Here is a 24,939-nt window from a genome sequence, read left to right on the forward strand (position 1 = left end):
GGAAAAGGCATTCAAGACGGCTACTTTTTATCCATTGCAACATTAATTCGATAACGGCGAACGTAAATTCGCCCTGCTAATTGTCTTTACATTTTCTCGTGATAAAAAATCGATACGAGAACAGGATCCTCTCAAAGGGAACTGTTTATGCCTTTCTTCGCTGCCAAGAATTATATGAATTTAAGGGGCTTTCAACCTTTATTGATTTTTTAATTGTATCATAAACATTTATAACCGACTTCAAGAACCGAGGACATTCTATGTTGTATAATTCTTTTTTTATTCGAAAAAGTGCACTTCCGAGGTGGTCCCATTGAAACCAAGTCAGAATCTGATGGTGGAATCCGGAGAAATTGACGGAAATCCTCAAATTGCGAAAGTACATACAATGTTTTCACATATTATTTTATCTAAAATAGTCAGATATTTGTGTATGATGTTGATGATACTGAGCTGATGTGACCTAATTGTGTACTTTGAAGTTATTTAGGTATGTTAAGCTGATGATGATAGCAGGGCTCGGGCCGCTATACCCTTCAAGTTTTTAGTACGGGTTTGCTTACCAAAATCGTTCAATATTTAAGTACTGATCGTATTATATGAGAAGCCGTGGGGATATTGGAGGTAACTTATTTATGGTGTAATGGTTAGAGCATTCGTCTCACCATGCAGAGGTCGCCGGCGGAGATAACTTTTTGTTGATGTTCTAGTTTTGTTAAAGTATTTATCAAGTCAGCTCAAATCGTTTTTTATTTCCAATCATCGTTTCTTTATTGCTATTTTTCTTCATACGGGCTGCACGTTTTCTTGACCTACTCATTGTAAAATGACTGCGTAATTTATTGAGTAAATATCTAACACAAAAAAGAGAAAAATAAAGTATTAAAAAAGAACTGAACCCAGTTCAAAAAATAAACTCACTAAAAAGTAAAAAATAATCAAACGTAGATTTTTAACACAAAAAATAATTTTATAATAAAATATGTACATAATAATCGTTGTAATAACTAAATAAAATGAAACAAAAAAATTATTTAACCTATCTACTGCACGTATTTTATATTCTACTCACCATTTAGCTTAATACATTAAAAAAATTGCGAAAATATGTCGCGTCGTCCAACATCTAGATGTCGCCGCTTTTTACTTATTACTTGCTTTAATCGTTACGTTGTAAGCCGTGACGGGATCTGATTGGCTCGCTTCGTTTCTATGGTACATTTGTTGTTTATTTATTTTAAGCCATAGAATAAATAAATTTGGAAGTGAAAGTTATATGGAAAAATCGGGTTCCAGGTTTAAGCTTTTCGGAATCCCCGTTACGTGGCCAAATATAAATGAAAAATGCAACAGCTATATGTGTGTTTCTCTGTCGTTCGGTCTCGGTATTAATAATTCTAACCTAAGCAGTTAACGGCCACTTTTAGGTGATATAATTTGTATTGTTTATTTACGTCAAGTTTCTCGGTATGTGTTTTTATATATATTTGACAATTACTTTAGATTATTCTCTGTATTTTAATTTATTAGTGTAATAAAAAGAAAATCTTAAGGGGATCTCTTATAATCTCCTATGTATGGTCCAGGAAAGTTTGTAATCATTTTAAAGATGAAGACTATAGATCAACATGTGAAAAGCCATGGCTGAAGCAAGATGTAAATCCTACATGTAATTTAAATAGTAAGTATTCTGTTAATGAATAATGATTTATTTGAAATAATTAAGCAATATTTATTGAGATTCTTTACCTTTACTCCAAGACAAGGAACATATGCCCCCAATGGCAATTTTAAATCATATATCATATATATATATATATATATATATATATATATATATATATATACAACGCGACCAAGTAAGAACAAATCTGTTAAAATGTCATCAATTTAATAACTACTATAGAGGTTCACTTCGTTAAAGAAAAAAGTGTAATTATCCAAATAAATGTATTGGCTTAAGACCACTTAACCGAGAGAGTTTTAAGTGTTGGATCTAGCTTATGTATTCGTGAATATACATCCTCGGTTAGTAACTTTTAGAAATCATTTGGAACGCTCATAATAAGTTAATTTTTTCATCTCATTGGCCTTTAAGACATTTGATAAAGAAAACAACCGGGAACCGCATGGTACCAATCCACCGGCGTTGCCAACCTTTGAACTTGCTGTAGATGAATGCGTGGTGCCCTAAAGTGTTGTAGAGGTCGCTACAGCATACTTAAGCATAGCGACATCTGTTAGAAAAACCGCTAATAAACTGATGAAAAAACTTCGTAAACTTTCTGAAAAAAAATTGTAACTTTTTTTGAAGCTTTATTACCATATGCTATATTCCTGTTACATTGTTAGAGCAGGAAATATTAAAAATGTATCCTATAATTGTTTTATAAAATAACATATAAATAATAAAATAGATAATTAAATACGACTGGTTAGCGAGCTCATGATCGATACGTCCGTATTTATTTAGCCTCTATCACCGACCACATTGTATTTGCATGTATATTTGGACCTCAATAATTTTACAACTCCCAAATTTCGCATAACTCCCATTTGCATTCTGTCTTATTCACTTGTTCGCCGATACTTGGCAAGATTCCGGCTGCGATCGAGTGAAGTTCGGCCGAGCTGTCGTGTTTGTTTTGCTGTCAACGATATTGGAATTGACGGAGTGACCGGCGGGACAACGAGATAGCCTCGGAACTCGCATTACTGTTTGACTTATTCGGCCATTAAACTGTACCTTCGACAGTTTCGACGGAGCCAGTTTCGATGTATAAAATCGTTGGCTATGTCGGTATCGATATACAGGGTAATTATTTGTAAATTAACATTATTATTTTGCATGTAAATGTCTTTTGTTTTCCGTCATGGAGTACTATAGGCTTTTTCAATAACATCTGTCCAGCAGTTGTATTGCTTCCACGTTAGTATGATTTCGTAATCTTCTTTCGTGTTTCAAGGCGAAATCCTGCGCAACTTCGCAAATCCATTTGATTTCCAGGTCATCGTGCAGTTCTTCATTGGTTACATAGCGATAGGCATTGGTAATCGATCGAAGAATCTTGTTTTGACAGCGCTGTATGACTAATTGATTTGAATTTTTAGTGCAACCCCATATTTGCACCCCATAGGTCCAAATTGGCTTTATAATTGTATTATAGATCAACCTCTTTGATTTTAGATCAAGTTGAGAGTATCTTCCGACTAACCAGTATAGTTGTTTTATTTTGGTTCTAATGTGTTTTGCTTTTTGTCCAACGTGATGCTTCCAATTTAATCTACCGTCAAGATGGATTCCAAGGTATTTTGCTGATTCTGCTTGAGGAATCGGGCATCCATTGAGTGATATAATTAAATTTTTATTATTTCGCCTTAATGCAAAATTAACGTGGACAGATTTGGAGCTATTAAGTTGAATTTTCCAATCTTTTGTCCATTTGTAGATTTTGTTGACTGCCACTTGCACTTTTTCTATTACCCTAGGCAGAGATATATCTTTTGCCATAATAACTGTGTCATCAGCAAAGGTTCCAAGAAGTGTTTCTTTTGTTGTTGGAATGTCAGCAGTGTAGAGCTGATACAAGAGAGGTCCTAAGACCCTACCTTGTGGAACTCCAGCCGAGATATTTTTAACTGTCGAGAACGCCATTTCGTGCGATACTCTAAATTTTCTTCCGAATAAATATGACTCCAGCAATTGACAATAGTTACGCGGTAACAATTTGCTCATCTTACAGATTAATCCCAAATGCCAAACCCGATCAAAAGCTTGTGAGACATCCAGGAATATTGCAGGGCAGTATTTCTTTTCTTCAAACGCTCTTTCAATAGCCGCAGTTACTTTGTGCACTTGATCGATAGTTGAATGGTGATTTCGAAAACCAAACTGGAAATCTGGTATTGTTACCAAATCTTTAACACGTTTATATATCAGCTTCTCAAATAGCTTTGATATTGCAGGTAGTAGCGAAATAGGCCTGTAAGATTCGACTTGTTCTGCAGGTTTGTCAGGTTTTTTGAGCATAATTATTTGTGCAACTTTAAAGCATTCCGGGACATGCTTCAGCCTTAAACAGGCATTAAATATATATGTCAACATGATGATTGCTTTTCGTGGCAGTTCTTTCAATAATCCAGGTGAAATGTCATCTATACCAGGTGCCTTTTTAGGATTGAGGTTATCAATTTCAGTGGCAACTTCCAGTGGAGAAATTAGATTTAGATCTACATCGGGTTGATAAACAGGAGATGTATCCATGGTAGATTCTATATCATTAGGCCGAAAAATGTTAGCTAAGTATTGTGCGAACAATTCAGCTTTTTCATTGTCGCGTCGAACCCATTAATTTCGATCATTTTTAATTGGCGGTACTCGAATAATTGGTCTTTTAAACATTCGAGTTGCTTACCATAGCGAATAATCTTTGTCTGCTTGTGGGCTTAATTCACTTAAATACTTTTGAAAGCAATTCTGTTTATATTCTTTGATCTTTTGATTCGTCTGATTACTAATTCTATTAAACGTAGTTTTGTCAGCAATTACTGGCAATATGAATAATAAATGATTATATTATTTTTAAAAAACTAGCGACATAATAGTATAATCGTTAATATAAAAGAGGCCTGACATCGGTCGTGACTGAGGGCCTTCCAAATTATCCGACTTCACCCAACTCAACATCCCTGCATCGTGCTACAATGAATTAATTAATATTCTTCGGACCTAACTCCCCCCCCCCCTGCGCCCGAACCGTATCTGCCGCCGGAATACGTGGAAAGCCCGCGGAGGAATAAACAGTCCCGAAAAGGGTAGGGGGAAAGGGAGTTTCGCGAGCAACAATCATTAGTTTGATCAATCTTTTCCGCTTGGTTAAAAATGTTTCGTTTTTCGCGCGACGCGCTTTTGTTTATGAAATCATCAAACCGTGAACGCGATATGTTTTATTAATTCTTACCCTTTGGATGTTTTCAATTACCGATGGCCGGGCTGTGACATTTAATTGAAATCGCTACCGCATTATTCCTGGTCGACCTGGATACTCTTTTTCTATTCACTTTATTCGTTTAAATTAGCGTCGGGAACTGACGACTGAAAACGACTATCGACTATTTGGTAATTAACTACTTTTTACTATCGATTGTTTCAGTCGTGTACTTTCAGTTACAATTATCGGACCTACTAGTTTCATTCGTTTTCATCTAAATTTGTGACGTCGAAACGTCGCAATATTGCCGCATCAATTCTGAGTTTTATTTCAGTTGATCTTTGACATACAACAAAATTCTAATCTAAATAAAATAATTGAACAAAAATGTTACCAAATATAATTTATTTTAACGTTATAGTACATCTAAAACTACAGTTAATCATACAGCCACAATAGTTTATAGGTTAGAGTTATAACCTCTTATCACTATTGCTTTTAAGAATTTTGCAAACGTCTGACAACCGAACGACTTTGACAGGTTCATTCGTTTACGTGTTCGAACTAATCAGACAGCATTGTGTCTCTTTTTAACTAGAATAAAATGCGAAGGAAAATATTGTATGGTATTAAAACAAATTTTACGACCTGCAATAAACAATACATTAAACATATTGATGACGTATGTTCACAGCAACTATGGATAGACTTTATATAATTTATTCCAAGTTATTTTGTACATACGTCATATAAATTTGTGACGTCGAAACGTCGCAATGTTGCCGCATCAACTCTGAGTTTTAGTTCAGTTGGGCTTTAATATAAAATAAAATTCTAATCTAAATAAAATAATTAAGCAAAAATGTTACCAAATATAATTTTAACGTTATAGTACATCTAAAACTACAGTTAATTATACAGCCACAATAGTTTATAGGTTAGAGTTATAACCTCTTATCACTATTGCTTTTAAGAATTTTGCAAACGTCTGACAACCGAACGACATTGACAGGCTCATTCGTTTACGCGTTCGAACGAATCAGACAGCATTGTGTCTCTTTCTAACTAGAATAAAATGCGAAGGAAAATATTGTCTCGTATTAAAACAAATTTTACAACCTGCATTAGGCAATACATTAAACATATTGATGGCGTATGTTCACAGCAACTGTGGATAGACTTTATATAATCTATTCAAAGTTATTTTGTACATACGTCATATAAATTTGTAACGTCGAAACGTCGCAATGTTGCCGCATCAACTCTGAGTTTTAGTTCAGTTGGGCTTTGATATAAAATAAAATTCTAATCTAAATAAAATAATTTAACAAAAATGTTACCAAATATAATTTATTTTAACGTTATAGTACATCTAAAACTACAGTTAATTATACAGCCACAATAGTTTATAGGTTAGATATATAACCTCTTATAATTATTGCTTTTAAGAATTTTGCAAATGTCTGACAACCGAACAACTTTGACAGGTTCATTCGTTTACGCGTTCGAACGAATCAGACAGCATTATGTCTCTTTTTAACTAGAATAAAATGCGATGGAAAATATTGTCTCGTATTAAAACAAATTTTGCAACCTGCAATAGGCAATACATTAAACATATTGATGACGTATGTTCACAGCAACTGTGGATAGACTTTATATAGTCTATTCAAAGTTATTTTGTACATACGTCATATAAATTTGTAACGTCGAAACGTCGCAATGTTGCCGCATCAACTCTGAGTTTTAGTTCAGTTGGGCTTTGATATAAAATAAAATTCTAATCTAAATAAAATAATTAAGCAAAAATGTTACCAAATATAATTTATTTTAACGTTATAGTACATCTAAAACTACAGTTAATTATACAGCCACAGTAGTTTATAGGTTAGAGTTATAACCTCTTATCACTATTGCTCTTAAGAATTTTGCAAACGTCTGACAACCGAACAACTTTGACAGGTTCATTCGTTTACGCGTTCGAACGAATCAGACAGCATTATGTCTCTTTTTAACTAGAATAAAATGCGATGGAAAATATTGTCTCGTATTAAAAAAATTTTGCAACCTGCAATAGGCAATACATTAAACATATTGATGACGTATGTTCACAGCAACTGTGGATAGACTTTATATAGTCTATTCAAAGTTATTTTGTACATACGTCATATAAATTTGTAACGTCGAAACGTCGCAATGTTGCCGCATCAACTCTGAGTTTTAGTTCAGTTGGGCTTTGATATAAAATAAAATTCTAATCTAAATAAAATAATTAAGCAAAAATGTTACCAAATATAATTTATTTTAACGTTATAGTACATCTACAACAGTTACTAAACTACAGTTAATTATACAGCCACAATAGTTTATGGGTTAGAGTTATAACCTCTTATCACTATTGCTTTTAAGAATTTTGCAAACGTCTGACAACCGAACGACTTTGACAGGTTCATTCGTTTACGTGTTCGAAGTAATCAGACAGCATTGTGTTTCTTTTTAACTAGAATAAAATGCGAAAGAAAATATTGTCTCGTATTAAAACAAATTTTACAACCTGCAATAGGCAATACATTAAACATATTGATGACGTATGTTCACAGCAACTGTGGATAGACTTTATATAGTCTATTCAAAGTTATTTTGTACATACGTCATATAAATTTGTGACGTCGAAACGTCGCAATGTTGCCGCATCAACTCTGAGTTTTAGTTCAGTTGGGCTTTGATTTAAAATAAAATTCTAATCTAAATAAAATAATTGAACAAAAATGTTACCAAATATAATTTATTTTAACGTTATAGTACATCTAAAACTACAATTAATTATACAGCCACAATAGTTTATAGGTTAGAGTTATAACCTCTTATCACTATTACTTTTAAGAATTTTGCAAACGTCTGAAAACCGAACGACTTTGACAGGCTCATTCGTTTACGTGTTCGAAGTAATCAGACAGCATTGTGTCTCTTTCTAACTAGAATAAAATGCGATGGAAAATAATGTCTCGTATTAAAACAAATTTTACAACCTGCAATAGGCAATACATTAAACATATTGATGACGTATGTTCACAGCAACTGTGGATAGACTTTATATAGTCTATTCAAAGTTATTTTGTACATACGTCATAAAAATTTGTGACGTCGAAACGTCGCAATGTTGCCACATCAATTCTGAGTTTTAGTTCAGCTGGGCTTTGACATACAACAAAATTCTAATCTAAATAAAATAATTTAACAAAAATTTTACCAAATATAATTTATTTTAACGTTATAGTACATCTAAAACTACAATTAATTATACAGCCACAATAGTGTATAGGTTAGAGTTATAACCTCTTATCATCATTTCTTTCAAGAATTTTGCAAACGTCTGACAACCGAACGACATTGACAGGCTCATTCGTTTACGCGTTCGGACGAATCAGACAGCATTGTGTCTCTTTTTAACTAGAATAAAATGAGAGGGAAAATATTGTATTGAAACAATTCTAAAACGAATTTACAAATCGCGTCAGGCAGTACATTAAACATCTTGATGACGTATGTAAAAAAAACTTTGAATAGACTATATACTATTCTATGCTTGACTCTAGAAGAGAATGATAAATAAATTAAGGCGTAATACCTACAATCTTGGACAACATATCGTAATACAAATAACATTCGATATTTCAGACACTTAAGTTCAACGATCTTTCAAAGTATGATACGGCTATATTGCCGTCGAAATAAAAAAGAAAACGGAATTCTCGGCAAATATTCCGTGGCCCGAAACGCAATAATGAAAAAAAATACGACGGGAATAAATTTATTTCATCCGAATATCAAAAATAAAATTTAGGAGAGGTGAAAAGTGCAAAACAAACATTTATTATCAGAAAGTTTCCACGGGCGGGCCTTTCCACGGGTCCTTTCTTGATTTTAACAATTTCTGCTGATTTCCAACCGGCCCCTGTTTATTTTTGTGCTTTTGTTTAGCTTATTTGTCGCTGTCAGTCTAAAATCTGATTTTTTCTCTCCCCCTCTGCGAATTTATCTTGCTTTTTACCGAATGTAAAAAAATAAAACTAGTTACATTCCAAGACCCGACCTATTTCCCCCTGATTTATTTCCAGAATTATGTTTTCCTCCGCCGGTAATAGATGTCATAAATTATACGAATCTATAGGACGGCTTTTTTTATGTCCTGTACATTACTGGCGCCGAATCGATATTAATAAAATATATCGTTATATTAAATTGAAATGTAGTTGTAATCCACAATCCATAAACAAAAATATATCTACACTATCTGATACTCGCAGTAGGTTATGTCTGTCATTATGTAACATCCATCAAACGTGTCTCTAACCTATACATTACGTGTGACACTTAAATTTTATCATACAAGGCCCACTCTTATAAAAAAATACTTGTTTGAAAATAGAACATTTGCTAACATAGATTAGATAGAACTAAACATTAAAATTCCACCTAAATAGATTGTCATTGGTTTCACTTCAAACCAATCAAATCGACGCATTACGTTGACATTAGTTTGAAAATATTATTAGAAAATATTTTTAGGTTATACTCTGTTTAGGTAGTGCAATTTTATTCAAACTTACAACATTTTTTTTGTTTCAAACGTTCAAATCAAGAACAGGAGTAGTATTAAAGGTAATAGACCAAGTAAATGTTAATCTATTAAATAAATTAAGTCAAAGAAATCAATATTTTTTATTTTTTATGGGTATTTATTTTCATAACATCATTTTTCCTTTGTTTCAGTTTTTGACACTTACAAAACTATATATTTACATTGTCGTCGCCATAAAATAATACAGATTAGGCTTAAGTGATGCAGAATTTTTTAATAAATCTCATACGTCTTTAAAATAATAAATGTACTTTTTGATTGCATTCACTGAAAGTCCCACATCATCAACTCTTGGCAAATTGAAGAGTATTTGCCTTGTCGAAGCCTTGTTTCTTTTTATTTCAAGGACTGACGCTGGAATAGGCCAGCGAGAAAAATATCGATATTCCGTTATATCGATACTTTTAAGAATCAAAATATTGATACATCGACCCAAAGAATATCGATATATTGTAAAAACTAGAGATATATAAAGTGCGTTTACTTAAAATTAAGTACCAATTCTAAAGGTTTATTAAAAATAATTGAAAGTTTTTTATAATGTTTAAGAAACATCTCTAATTTTTATTGAGAAATATTGACTGACAAAAATATCTATCTCTAGACAACTAATCTTTAAAAACCCCAGAAAACTCCATAAACTCCATAATAAAATGTTATTTGTATCATTTTACACATATGCGATGTATCTCAACCTAAATATTATAAATTAAAAACTAATGAATGGAAGTAAGGCGTATTTTATTCTCAGACGAAATCAGAAAACGTTAAAAGCCGATCTTTTCTCTGGGACCCGGTATACGTATTGATAAAAAGTAAACTGCCAACTTTCAACTGGGTCAATTAAGATCTGGAAACACTGCAGTGTATTCCGTAATCAGCCACTCCGTGGAAGTGTTAAATTTCCCAACTTTTCCTAAGCCTTTTTTTTGTTCCCGGCCTCTTCTCAGTTTTCTCTCTATCGGGCGCGATGGTCGGTTCGATTTTTTTCAGTTTTTGCCGCCCGGAAAAATAGGTGCTATAGAATAGCCGGGAGAAAGTTCAAAAAACCAAGCCCGCCTTTCTTTCCCCACGCTTAATGAAAATACTTTCGTAAGAGTTTCCTGACTAACGCTCCCTAATTACATACGCGTATAGTTCATCGTTTATCATCTACCAACTGTTCGTAACTGGACTCTCGGATCCATTAATAAACGCGATTTAAGCCGATTTCACCTATATATCGAAAAAAAATCATCACAAGCGTAATTAATGGATTACTTTCACAATTAACAGTAGGCGTCCTATTCTAGTTTTATTTTATAACAAATGAATATGTTAACTGACATTGACATTTGTTCCACTGTTACAATTAGTAATTATTCTTCGGAATTAACTATTAATAGTTTTTTGTTTACTGTAATAATCTTCAAAGATTAATAATAATATATATTAATAAACATATTATACCTATGACTTCCGGTTTCGAAGGGCTTCGACCAATTAAAACTATGCTTAATTTCAACGACAGCGGAGCTTTTAAGTTTTAATCTAATCCGGACGAATTAAAATTCATCCTCCCTTTATCAGCGTCCGGAATAAAACCATGTAGCTTTCGGATGCCTAAAGGGTTTTAAGAAATTAGCGTTATTAACGTTGTTTTGCAATCGCAACACATTATCTATAATGAACTTTCAATCGTTTCCGCGACATCAAACAAAAATAATCGTGACAAAAAGACTGGTCCGTTGACAATCAGATTTGATGTCACTGTCAGGTTAAATCGATTGTCAATGTAACAATTTTGCTATTTAATACTTACCAATCTATTTAAATCAATTTTTTAAACATTACATTTTAACTAAAGAGTATTTTTATATGTTTTTTATGTTGAAATTCCATTTTTGACCCTGAACTTCTAATTAGTACAATTTTTTATTTGAAAGTAGACGGAAGTAGTAGAGTAAATATAGTTCAATAAGATTTAGAAATTTTTATATAGGTATAATAAATTTTTCTTACTATTTTCAATCATTTGTTTCAAATATGTCAAATATTAAACTGTCAAATTAAAAAGTGATTATATTGTTTTCCAGAAAACTATTGTGAGTTGGTTTAATTCAGAACGCTTTATTCAATTAATTTATTTCATGTTGGAAAATCCAGAGGATATTTTTATTTATTCCCCTTGTTATTATCAGGCTACAATAGCAACAGCGTAGTATGACGTTCTGTATATGTGGGGGAATTTAGCGTAATAAGGGAAAATTAAAAATCATTATTGTGATCAAAAAATATGTGTATTTAAAAAAAAAACAAAACAGCAAGTAAAAATATGGACGACCAACAATTTCAATAGAAAAGCAAGCAACTAATATGGATAAATTAAGAGAAGTGACTAACGAAGTTTCTTAGGTGTTTTTAATGTAAGATTATTGCTACAAAATAACTGTTAAATCCGTTTAAAAATGTTAATTTATTTCTTTTAAATATTTTTATTTTATTTCAAATATATTATTTAAATTTTGATACCAGTGACAGAACTATTTTTTAGGTTGCCATTAATCACCATTGAAAAAATTAATAAAAAAACAACATCGTGTATGTATAAAAACAAAAGACCTAAATGTAGAAGAAGCAACAAAACAAAATAATGGATAATACTTTTAAAACGTTCGAATTTATTCAAATCCTTATATTATTGACAGCACTATTTTTTATAAGTTTATGTATTTCTTATGCTTCTTCACATGAGCCGACAAATCCGAAGAAGTCATAAACTTTTTATCACATTTATCACAGGGGTAGGGTCGCTCACCAGTATGAATCCTCGAATGTACCTGAAACAATTAAAGGAATAAATACGGTTTAAGGGCGATCGATAAGGACCTACTTTCAAACTGGATGACTGACTGAAGCTTTTACCACACTCATAGCAGGAATATGGTTTTTCACCGGTGTGGGTCCTCACGTGTTTATCCAAGTACGTTCTTCTGGTGAACTGTCTCTCGCAAACCAGGCAAGTAAACAAATTTTCACCTAGAATAATAGTGTTATTCTACTAGTATGTAAGTAACAGACATAAAGTGACTGTGAGAATCTTTACCAGTGTGATGTCGCAGGTGCTCTGTTAAATACGCTGCTGTGGTGAACTGCTTCTGACATATCGTGCATGTAAATTTCTGACCAGTGTGTTTTTGCATGTGAGTTTGGAGACCGGAAGCATAATTACACAATTTGTCACACACGCCACATTTGTATGGTTGTTTTCCTGAAAGATCCTCAATAATAACGAGTACATTCAAACAAGATTTAAATAACAACCTGTATGTTCCCGCATATGAACCGTGAGCTGTGAAGAATGATTGAAGCTGGCATTGCAATATTTACACACCACCTTCTCACCCGTATGTTTCCTCATGTGAACGTTGAGATGCGACGACTGAGTGAATGTTTTATCGCACATTTTGCAAGCATGGGGCCTCTCGCCTGGAAAACGACATGTTCGTCACAAATTTTCACCGAGTTTCACCAACAAACCTGTGTGAGTTTTTATATGAGACGTAAGGATGTAGGAGCTACCGAATTTTTTTCCGCACAAGTTACAGGTGTAAGGTTTCTCGCCTGTGTGCGTTCTCATATGTATTTTCAAATCCGACGACGTCAGACATCTAAAAAACAAAAATATCCTTCACCAAATCGACAAAAAAAAGTATTCAAATAATACCGTCGATCGCAGACAGTACAAGGAAACGGCTTATCTCCGGTATGAGACTTCATATGCATCGTCAATTCTCCTTTGATAGTGAACCTCTTCAGGCACACAATGCACTGGAAAGGCTTTTCGCCAGTATGCCGACGGATGTGTTCCTTCAGATGCGAGGAATGATAGAATCTACCAAATCAATGGTTCACTTGAAAACAAACAAACAGAACATAAATTCAATACAAGGTACCTTCTTTCACAATATTTACACTCAAACGGCTTTTCACCTGTATGACTCCTCATGTGAACCTTCAAATTCGCCTTCTTCCTGTATGTTTTCCCACATATAGTACAGGTATTTTCTGTACCAGTGCCTTTTCCAGTCTGTAAATTTGATGGACATGCCTGCACTCCAGTATTCTTCTTCTGTTTATTGGATATTGTGCTTTTCAGTGACACATCCTTGAAGAACCAAATTTAAACACAACCGGCTAACTGAAGTAAATTATTATTTACCTGCCTGGGCCTTTCAGCCTCCAATATAGTCTCAACAACATCCCCACCATACTGACCCAATATTATAGTTTTGTTCAATAAAGCAGTACTTCTTCCTTCATCCTCTTCAGTTTGACCCACCCCTTTCTCTTTATTGACCATTCCAACTGAAGCTTCAGTACAAATATGTTGTATTTGATTAGATATATCTTCAATCCCATTATGCTCCTCTGTTCTTGAAGACTTATCTTCCAGAGTATAATCCACATTGCTTACAATTAAGTTGCCCTGATTATTTTGTTCATTTGATTTTGCTTGTATTATAATCTCTTGAATATCCTGCACCTCAATTTCTATAGTTTGTGACTGATGATAATCGCCCATAAAGTCTAAAAGTATCAATAAACTAAATTCGATGATAATTTAATTTAACACTATCACACCTGTTGATGAATCTGGTGTATGTCCTCGCGATCTCTGGTTATCAGATAGTACTGGTCCATTTTTATTGATATCATCTTCACTATCCAAGAAATGTTTTAAATGGAGATAACCCGAGTTACTTGTGTCCTCCTCTGTGATCTGCCCGATAATTTTAGAGTCCTGTGACTGAGTGCAATCATATTTATCATTAAACAAGCCATTAGTCTTTTCTTTATCTTGTTTTATAAACTTGCCCAATGTTTGATCCGCTGTTATACATGTATTCCGGAAGTCATAGCTAATTCTCAATCTGTCTATACACTCTGTACATATTAACGAGGTTATACCCTCCTTATCCCAAGACTACAGTTGAAAATTATTAGATCTCATTAGTCACAATTAAAGATTAACTTACAATCTCAGATACACAACAAAAAAGTTTGTAACTAAACTTTAAGGTGTCATTATCCTCGGTGTTAATTGATGTTAAAGTACAACCGGTTCTCAGACATACCCGACAACAATTTGTTACATTTATTCTATCTTCCATTGAATTTTAATAAAGCTAGCACCGAGAACTAGATCTTTAAATTCACATTAGACACAATTATCATCTATGAACTTGTTCAACAAATTCACTTAAAGCCAATTGCCTTGAAATAATGTTTGTTACGAAAGCTTTATTACAAAATCACTGTTTAAAAAGATATAATTCATATTTTCTCATATTTATTTTGTTTTCCTGGTATGTCATACCTGTTTAAAACAATTTTTGACATCATGTGTATTTTTGGTGTTTTTTAGTTGACAGTTTTAGGGGAATTGACATATCACTAAAATATCACCAACACATTTCAGCGGAGTGTCAAGGAACACGAGGACCATGGCTTCGATTTTAAGATCTTCGAAGTTTGTCCGATATATAGCTGGTTTTGCGAAAAATGTAGTTGTTAACACCCCTCGAGAATTTGACGGAAACTTTGTTAATACAGCTACAGCACAATGTTACTGTGGCGCAATACCCAAGTGAGTTTGTTTCTATAACGAAGCAAAGCGAAGTGTAATTTTTACCGGTCTACATTACGCAATTTAAAATGTGTTTTTTAGATCGTTCGCAACTCAAACTTCGGCACAATACGATCAAAATCTAGAACATAGATTAAAAACGTTGGATCAGGATGTGAGAAAGTCTGGGCGGATATCGCGCAGAGATATTGAAGATGTTTTGGAAGAAATTAAAAATACACGTTCAGCCACCAGTTCACAATCGCTCCTAGTGATACGATGTTGCGGCAGTTTGGTTCCTGAAGAATTACCGGAAATTAGAACACAGCTAGTTGATGAAATATGGAATACTTTGGACAGATTAAATGTCCCCATGGACGTATCACATTACAATGCACTTTTGAGGGTTTATCTGGAGAATGAACATCTTTTCTCTCCAACAGAGTTTTTAAGCAACATGGAAAGCAAAGGAATAGAACCAAACAGAGTAACCTACCAAAGGTTAATATCAAGGTACTGTCAGGATGGAGATATTGAAGGGGCAACAAAAATTTTGGAGTATATGAGAGAGAAACAAATGCCAGTTAATGAAAATGTATTTAATGCTCTTATTTTTGGCCATTCTCAGGCGGGGTAAGTTTTTAAGATGTCTTTGTAGTAATAACTATAATAAAATATTGTGATATTTAGTGATATGGATTCTGCTCATGGAATTCTGAATGTTATGACACAAGCCGGTCTTGATCCGAGTGCTGATAGTTACACAACTCTTCTGTGTGGGTATGCGAAAGAAGGAAATATTACAAGGATAAATGAAGTCATTGTAGAATGTGAAAAAAATGATATATATTTATTGGACAAGGATTATTTAGATATTGTCTACTCACTTTCGGTAAATGGTCATGATCAATATGTTCCAGATATATTAGCAAGACTTAGGAAGAACATTGGTTACTCACAGGATGCTATAAACCTTATTCTAAGGTTGATAAACAAGAATTGCGAAAGCACTGCATTCGAGTTACTTAAAACTATTCCCAGGGGTAATAATGCAGATGGAAAATTAATGCCTATTGGTAACTTTTTTGTTAGACAACTAGTCAAATCCGATAAGCCCCTGAAAACTGTTTTGGAGTATTGTAACAAATTGAAGGAAGAAAATTTGTATGAGAAAGCTTTGTCACTAGCCACAGAGATTAGCTTAGAACTAGGAAAGGAGTCTCTCAGCTACAGCCTCCTGGAAGAACTTCGCAATACCGGTCACGAAATAAGGCAACATTATTTCTGGCCTCTTATCGCGTCCAAAGCTCGGGATCCCAGCGGGAATGGGGTCTTGCAGGTACTGAAGAGTATGCAACATTTTGACCTTTTACCTAGCACTGAAACCATAAGAGAATATGTTTTACCGAATTTGAAAGTGAAGAGCAGCGAGATTTTGGCGATTTTGCGCGATGCTAACGTTCCTATTGGTACCTCGGTTTGTAGCGTGGTAATTAATTTGCTTCAAAAGAAGGATATCGCCGAAGCAGCTGCGATAGCCTCGTCGGTTAGAGCTTATTACAACCCAGATTTACTCAGGAAGCCTCTAACAAGCGCTCTTACGTCCACGGGCGACGTGGATTCCTACGTCTCCATGTTACACATAATTTACGCGAATCTAGAAAATATAAGCTATGTCAGCGACAAGACGGAGTTGCCCGACAAGACAAAGGTGCTGGACACGTTGGTTCTGGACCTTTCCGGGAACACCAACAGTTTCGTCAAGATGATACCCGCCATACTGGAGAAACTGGTTGAAAAAGGCCTGAGTATCTCCACGACCTGCGCCGAGAAGATCGAGGATAAATTGGGCGAGAAGATGACCAATCATGTGTCGGACCTTCTGGGCAAACTGACCTCCGGCGACCTGATACTGGTACCATTGAGAACCAGCAAACCGACCTACACCCCTTACCATCAGATGACGGTTCCGCAGTTGGAGCGCCTCATCGAGAATCTGTCCAAGAAAAATCAAGACACCACCGGCTTGAAGCGGCACTTGTTTTCCCTCCACTACAGGTAAGTTGTTGCAGTAGTGGTTTGCCTTGGGTACGGGTAAAAGTAATCCGCGTTTTTAACCGTAGATATTTAAAATCTAGTAGGCTTTTTCAAACACATAGATAGTCCATTCAATAAAACAGTGAACTCGCGTTATCTGAATTGATGACGTCAAAACGTTGCAATGTTGCCGCATAAACTCCGAGTTATAGTTCATTTTAGCTTTGACGTACAACAAAATTCAAATTTAAATAAAATAATTAAATAAACAAAAATAGTGTTATCAAATATAATTTATTTAAACATTATAGTATATCTAATGCATATATTATAGGACTTGAAACTACAATTAATTATACAGTTGTAATAGTCTGTAGGTTGCGGTTGTGTTTTATTATATTTACATTGGATTGTTTCCATACCACCTATGAGTTAGAGTTTTACGCGCATTTTTTTATATAGTGGTGTCCCCTGGAAGCCTAGTCCACCTAATTAACAATTTTATATTCAAGTAATATATTTTAGTTTCATTAAAGAGCATATTTGCCTTTAGTATCTACGTTTAGTTCTTGTTTTCGTCGGTACAGTGTTTCCTTGTAAAGTAATTTTGATATCACTGTATTTTTCCTTGGTTTGTTCTGTTACTATCTGTATATATAATAAATACGTCTTCCTTGATACATGCAGAAAGTCTCATTCACTCATTGTCACTTTCTGAGCGAGTATTAAAATCAATAATTATGCTGTTAATTTCCATTCTAACATTAGTTCACAATTCCACCATTTACCAATTTCTTCTTCTATGTGTCTGACGGAGTGCATTCAAACGGAGGGGTGCTATTGTAGACATTCCTTTCGACATATCCAAATAGTTTTTGCCTGTATGTATCTCTCAACCTGCATATCTACTGTAGTATTTCTTTGCCACGTACCATGACAATTTAATTTGACTGAATTCCATATTATTCGGCCATCTGATCTACTGGGTATCTTTTTTTAGGACTATTTCTAAAAAAAAGTAAATTACATAAAACACAATTAAACATTTGATTTATATTTACCAAAAGACTATTTGAAATATTTCACTCTTAAACATGGTGTCTTCAAAATTTAATTTATGTTTTGCAATATAATCTTTAATTACAGCCTTTGCCGACCACTTGTAGAGATGTTTTTGTTGGATTCCTGTTTTTAGCATGAAGAACAATATATATGATGCTTGCTTTCTAGGAACAAAAACCTGGACCAGATGCTCAAGCTTCTGGAGGACATGAAATCGTCGCCGGGTTTCGAATTTACATCCGGCATACACGCCCAGCTGTTGGAGGCTTACGCGGTCAACGGCCAGCTCGATAAGGCCTCGGAACATCTGAGACTCATCAAGGAAGCGGAGGGCGCCGAATTCAAAATCGACGAGGCCAAAGTTATACGGTTGGTCAATCTTATGGTGTCGAAGGGTCAGCTGGAGCAAGGAATCCAACTGTTGCAAGGTACGCAAGACCCGTCGGTTTGTCGCTAGTTTTACGTGTTCGTATATCCTTCAATTTTAGAAATATCCGAGGAACATAGGAATTCGAATCGCGGCTACTCGTACAATTCTTTGGTCTGGCGATTGCTCAACAGTTTAGCACAGGAAGGTCGCACGGAGGACTTGACCAGAGTGTTTGACGCCCTGGTTGACAACAGCTATATCGACGTGAACAACGTGATGTTGGGTCCCTTGATAAAAGTACACATCGTTAACAAGAATATCGAGGCGGCCATGGAGAAATTTCAGTGGTGAGTGCGGGAACGTTTTTCTCGCTTGGGCCGCGTCGCTAATGAAACATTTCTCAGGTGCGTGAAGCATTACAAGGTCACGCCGTGGAAGAACGAGCTGGCCTGCAAGCTAATCCAAGAGGAGGACGCCGAGAACCTGCAGAGACTGACCGACTTGAGCACCACCGTGCACGGTGAGATAAACAGCCTGTACGACCTGGTGTTCGCGTTCGTGGAGTGCGGCAGGATCAGGCAAGCGCGCAAGATCCTGGAGACGCCCGGGCTGCAGAACAGGGCGAAAAAGATCAATTCGGTCTGCGAGAGGTACCAACAGGAAGGACTGGTCCAATCGCTGGAGGGACTGAAGGACGCCACCAAGGACCTTAACTACATCGACCGCGGCGACATCTACTACCAGCTGTTGCTGAGCTACATCAAACAGGACGAGCCGGACAAGTGCATCGGTCTGTGGACGCAGATGCAGGAGGAGGATCTGGCGCCGTCGAGTCAGTTCCTGCTCAAGCTGGGAAGCTACCTGCAGGAAAAAGGTAAGTCGTCTATGCCAATAAATACCGAAACCCTTAGTCTGCAACACCATAGTCTCTTGTCATTAGGCTAGTGTCACTTTTTCAAATTACATCCTGACTATAGGCAATCGTGCTTCTGCTTTCGGGTTCGACTACCAGAATAAAATGCCTGATGCCTAATCTTGGTTCAGATTTCTGATATCTGATCAACTCCAAAGATTTAGAATGCTTTTTATTTTCATTTTATAAGATCTAATTATGTATGACAAAGTTAAGAGCTTAATTTACATAACTGTGAATATTTTGCATACCTAAACATCCTAGAAACAAAATGTTATTTGCTCTTTTAGCTAGCAGCCTGCTTCTGTCTCTACTGGGTTTAACACCTATACATCTTTTGACGAAAGTCTGAGACGCCATAGTTAAATTGTTGTATTGTAAAAATATACTTTGTATTACTCTCTATTAACTACTTACTACTTACTCTCTATTAAATACTACTATACTCTCACTTAAGAATTTCTTTAAATTACTAATTTGAAAGACAAGGATGTATGATTTATTAAAAATAATAAAAATAAAGTCTGAATTAAAAAAATATTTCGTTTTTGGAAATTTTCGTAGGTTCGTAGAAATGCTAGGTAACTGGTTTTCCCTTCTTTTGCTCATTTGGATACTATCGTCTTTTTATTCATTTTATATTTACTCACAGGACACAATCTATGTGTTTCGTTGTAGTTGGTTGATGATAAGAATACTCTGTTTCGGGCTTCTCAGTTTAGTTACTTTAGTTGAAGATTGTCTAGAAAATTACATCGCCTTTTACCGTAATGCTCTTCCCTCAGGTTCATGGTGGTGGGTGTTGTATGTAGTAAGTTGTATCAAAGGGTGTCCTATCTGGTTTTATGAGTACTTTCAGGCGAAGAAACACTCATCCAGTTGTGACTCTGTTCCTTCTTTAAGATCAAGCGTTCCAAGTGTGTTTTCTCGAGTTTTATTGGCTATTGTCACAATATGAGATTGTTTTATTAAATAAGCATATTATGGGTTCTGTTATTTTCTTGAAAACGTGAAAAGTACCTCCCCCATTGCTCCTCCCTTGGGTAGCTTGTACTGAGAAAGTGGGTTGGCTTAACGGTTATTCTCGCCACCCAATTAGTAGTTATTTCTAGGGAGGTAAAGACCCATCCAATGATGTCTTTCTTGTATCTGTTAAAAATATACAAGTAAAAATATGATATACCACCTGATATTCACTTTTTCCACGGTCAAAGGTTTCCAGGGTCAATACGTTTTCCCAATAAATCGGTTTATTTACACCATCGTAGGTCTTTCAAGGGGATGAAATACATTAGAGGGCTAAACTAATTTCAAAAAATTATAGCTATCTAGCGGTATTCCAAAATGTTTTAGTCTACTTGAATTCTCTTAACATGTTCGCTGCCGATCTGGGATCAAACACTTACTTATTGGAATACGATTGTACAGTTAGGGCACGTTTCATATCTATTTTTCCACATTTAGGACGAGAGGGTCTTGACATATCGTTATTTTTTCCCGCCTTATCCAATTCTGCAATACATATGAATCAGAAAGGAAAAATCGAAACCAAGCACGATACAACTGTACGGGCACACTGCTAATGACAAACTAAATACATGGCTTAAGCGTAATTGGTGTCCAATGAAAGCTTCACAATACGCGCTAGCGCATTATTGGCAGCGAACGTGTTAAACTGTAAGTTTTCAGAAATACATAAAATAGACTTCTGAGTGACAAAGAAGATTGAATTACATGTCGAAAAAGTGATTGTAACTCGAAATTGTTCACAAATCAGTGATTTTTTCGGAAATTACGCTACTGCGACAAAATTATGTTAAATATTAAACTGTGACTTCCCCGACCATCGTTTCTAACTCCACCGTTTAGCTCCTCAAGTATTCTAGTCATAAGTCAACAATTAATCGATTTCAGGTTTGAACGTCCCGTTCGTCATGCCCCAGCCCCAGATTCAGGCCAGACCCGCCCAACCGAAACCCGTCCCCGCCCCGGAAACCACCGTCAACCAGAACAGACTGCCGCCCCAGAGTTTCGTCAGGCAACAACTGCAAAAGGGAGACGTCAACTCCTGTTTGGACCTGGTCAGGAACAACGCGAACGTGTCGCTAAACGACACGTCGCGCATCATCGAGAAACTCGTCCACGACAGCAGACTGACGGAGGCGACCAAACTCACCGACATGTTACTGGACAGGGGCAAATATCCCGTTCAGAAAATATTCCGGTTCCTGCTGAATCGTCTGGCGTCCGCCGGGGACATCGCCAATTTGGAACTGATCGGGTCCAAGTTGCAGAGCGACGTTAAAAGACTGGTGTCATTCGATAACCGCATGTGTCACGCCAACATCGTAGCGGGTAAGGGCGCCGACTACTTGTCGAAGCTGGAGAACGACATAGACAACGCTCAACCCGAGAACTTGGAGACGATCAGCAGTCGGTTCCCCAGAGGCGGGGCTTACGGAATATTGGAGCACCATCCCGAACTCATCGACAGATGTACGTCCTTGTTTTTACTCGTATATTACCGTTATTAACCCGTTTTACTTCACAGATGAAAAAATCGCCATAAAATACGCCAACAAAGGCATCGTCGGACCTCTGAACGTCTTGTGGACGAAATACTTTATTAGTAGCGACGACAAAAAGGCCGAAGAAATCTGGAGCCAATACCTCAAAGACTCGCCCCGAATAATGTTCCAAAAAATCGTACAGACAGCCAGAGAGACGCTCGACGAGAACCTGATACAAAAACTCATCGAACACCTGAAGATCAGCAACGTGACGGAGGGCGCTACCGGCAACGCGTTCAGCTGTTACCTGGACGTTCTCATCGCCAAGAACAAAGACGAGGAAGTCGTCAAGGTATTCGAGAAGGCTCTGACCGAAATTAGCATCAACAATATTAATCGAACGGCCGTCTTGCGCACCAAAGAAGTCTTCGAACGATTAGGCAAAGAATTCAATTATCCTATTCCACAGAAACACAAAGCCGCCGAAGAAGAGGAGTAAATCTACTAGTTGTGATCCATTTAGTTTTTAAGTTTATTAAATTTTGATTTAAAAAATCAAGTTGGCTTTTTTTTCTTATGTCACAAAAAATGTTCCTTATTAATACTGGTTGCCTGAAACCCAATGGTGTTAGCAAAATATAAGTCACAGTACAATAAATAATATTCATCACTAACACGTTCAGTGGTGGCTGATGCATAAGCGCTGCAGAGCTCCAAAAAAATAAAAAAGCAAGTCCTATTTAGCATTCGTGAATTCTTGTAATATATGATGAATGAAAACTGCGAGCCATAGAAGTAACGTAGACTAGTGGAATAAAGTATTGACTCACGCTATCGCTATTATTTATCCGGGCCATACGAACGTGCTCTGCGAGCTCCTTCAAATACCAGCGCGGTACACAAGACAGAAGATATTTAAGTGGAGATTTCGCTGCATTTAGTATGTGATATCGGTTATCTGTGTCGAACGATCTGTATTTTACGCTGCTTTCGCCAGTTAACTGATTATTGAAGTGGTCTTTAATTTAATTAATGTTAAGACATTTTGTAAACATTCTTTAATATTATCTTTTTAAGTAATTAAATATAGTTACAGCCGTAATTTTAATAGAGACATTTAGTAGCGATAAAGCTTCACAGAAATTAAATGACCGAAGATCGTTCTATGCTCTGTGTTTAATAACAGTTTATCTCCGAAATAGACAAATTCAATGAACAGAAAAGAATATAGGATAAACTTCATTTATAAAAAAATAGGTAAGTTTTCTTTTGCAAAAATTGCAGACTCCTTACTTTTTTTATCAGGAGCCACGACTAAAATGCGATAATTTAAAAAAAATGATTACCTACAAAAATTGTCATAAATTCTGAACTTTGGTTTTTACAAAATAATATAGCAAATCACTCAGGCTATGAAATACTCTTAACATAAAATTAATTAAATTAAAATGAAATATCAAAACAAATTATTTCTTTTTATTATGATAAATAGGGAAACATTCAAGGCACAAGAATGGTTGACTCTCGCAGTCTAAACAACAGTACATAGTGTCCTTTCGCTTGTTGTTTGACGCACATAATTTACACTTTCTCCTAACTGACCAGTCCTTTCCATCTTTGTTAGCTTTTTTAATCGTTTGTGGACAATGATCAGTAGATTTCCTTTTTGTATTCTTTGATGTACTGTATTTTGTACGTTTGCTCGTTTCTTTTTTACTGTGTGATAATAAATAATCAATGATTTTCAGTCTAAAATCATAAAAACTCATGCGCTCAGTGACGTTTTTGTTGTACAAAAAAAATGCATTAATTAGAATACATTGAAAAATATGTATTCCAAGCTTCTGGTCCCATCTCAATGTTTCTCTGTCACAACTGTAATATGATAGCATTTGATCCAACGTATCCATACCGCTCATATATTTGTTGTACTCAACAAGCGATTTTGGTTTCATTTTATGCTGCCCACGTCTATTTTCCGTATCTAACAGCTCTCCTTCGTGTTCTGTTGATACCATTAGAATATCCCTTCTATCCTTCCATTTTTGGACCGACACGCCATTTGAATATTTCGAAACAAGTTCTCCTTTATTTAATTTTTTCACAAGTACATCGACGGGGATATTTTTTCTGTTTTTCCTTAACTTACCGGTGACATACGTGCCATTTTCTAATAAATCCTTGGCCAAAGAAATGTCATTGTGGAAACCGTCCATATATATGCAATGTCCTTTGTTTAACTTTCCTTCTAATAATTTTAGGACGACCTTTGAAGAATGCCCTTTTCTACCGATTTCAGTGTTACCCGCTCCTTTGTGAACTAATATTTTTTGGACCATTCCGTCCGGTTCGGTCAACATATATAATTTAATACCATATTTACGGCGTTTACTTGTTATATATTGACGAGACATTGATCTTCCACGCCAAAGCGCCATAGATTCGTCAAGTGACAGATTGCGTCCTGGGTAATAAACTTGGCTCATGCGTCTGTTGAAAAATTCTATAAAATCGCGAATTTTATAAAGACTGTCTACTGGTTTAGGTTCGTGATTCTGGGGACTGTCTGCGAAATGCAAGGCTCTAAGTATACACTGAAATCGATTTCGAGGCATAAAGTTTCGAAACACGGGAATATTAAACTTATAATTCGTTTTCCAATAGTCCTCCAATCTGTTCAGTTTTATCGTACCCGTATGATAAAGAAGTCCTAAAAATATCTTGAATTCATTCTCAGTTACATCTCTCCAAAGTGTGATCCTTGAGTGCTCCTCAATACCGCTAAGAAATAATTCTTCCGCATATTTATTAGTTTGTGTTGTGATCAAACTGTAGAACTCAGTTGTAGCCAACAAATTAAAATAAT

General features: G+C 35.5%; 2 protein-coding genes across 2 annotated transcripts; one reads left to right on the forward strand and one right to left on the reverse strand.

Annotated features, from left to right (window-relative positions):
* Window positions 1-12,213: 12,213 nt before the first annotated feature.
* Window positions 12,214-14,982, reverse strand: LOC143204690 (uncharacterized). The gene is made up of 10 exons (XM_076417407.1): window positions 14,592-14,982; window positions 14,197-14,539; window positions 13,775-14,142; window positions 13,509-13,720; window positions 13,280-13,447; window positions 13,093-13,223; window positions 12,877-13,041; window positions 12,659-12,823; window positions 12,446-12,591; window positions 12,214-12,392 (listed from the first exon to the last, which is right to left on the reverse strand). The coding sequence occupies exons 1-10, from the start codon at window positions 14,724-14,726 to the stop codon at window positions 12,270-12,272; spliced, it is 1,956 nt and encodes a 651-aa protein (XP_076273522.1). The 5' UTR covers window positions 14,727-14,982; the 3' UTR covers window positions 12,214-12,269.
* On the forward strand, window positions 14,981-22,632 carry bsf (bicoid stability factor). Its single transcript, XM_076417406.1, has 8 exons — window positions 14,981-15,202; window positions 15,284-15,814; window positions 15,872-17,239; window positions 18,449-18,708; window positions 18,769-18,997; window positions 19,055-19,524; window positions 21,478-22,059; window positions 22,115-22,632. Exons 1-8 carry the CDS (start codon window positions 15,060-15,062, stop codon window positions 22,570-22,572), a joined length of 4,041 nt encoding a protein of 1,346 aa, XP_076273521.1. The 5' UTR covers window positions 14,981-15,059; the 3' UTR covers window positions 22,573-22,632.
* Window positions 22,633-24,939: the final 2,307 nt, after the last annotated feature.

Source organism: Rhynchophorus ferrugineus, unplaced genomic scaffold (assembly GCF_030347505.1).
Source record: "Rhynchophorus ferrugineus isolate W39M unplaced genomic scaffold, kcgeb_rfMv2 rfM11, whole genome shotgun sequence".
Lineage (NCBI taxonomy): Eukaryota > Metazoa > Arthropoda > Insecta > Coleoptera > Curculionidae > Rhynchophorus > Rhynchophorus ferrugineus.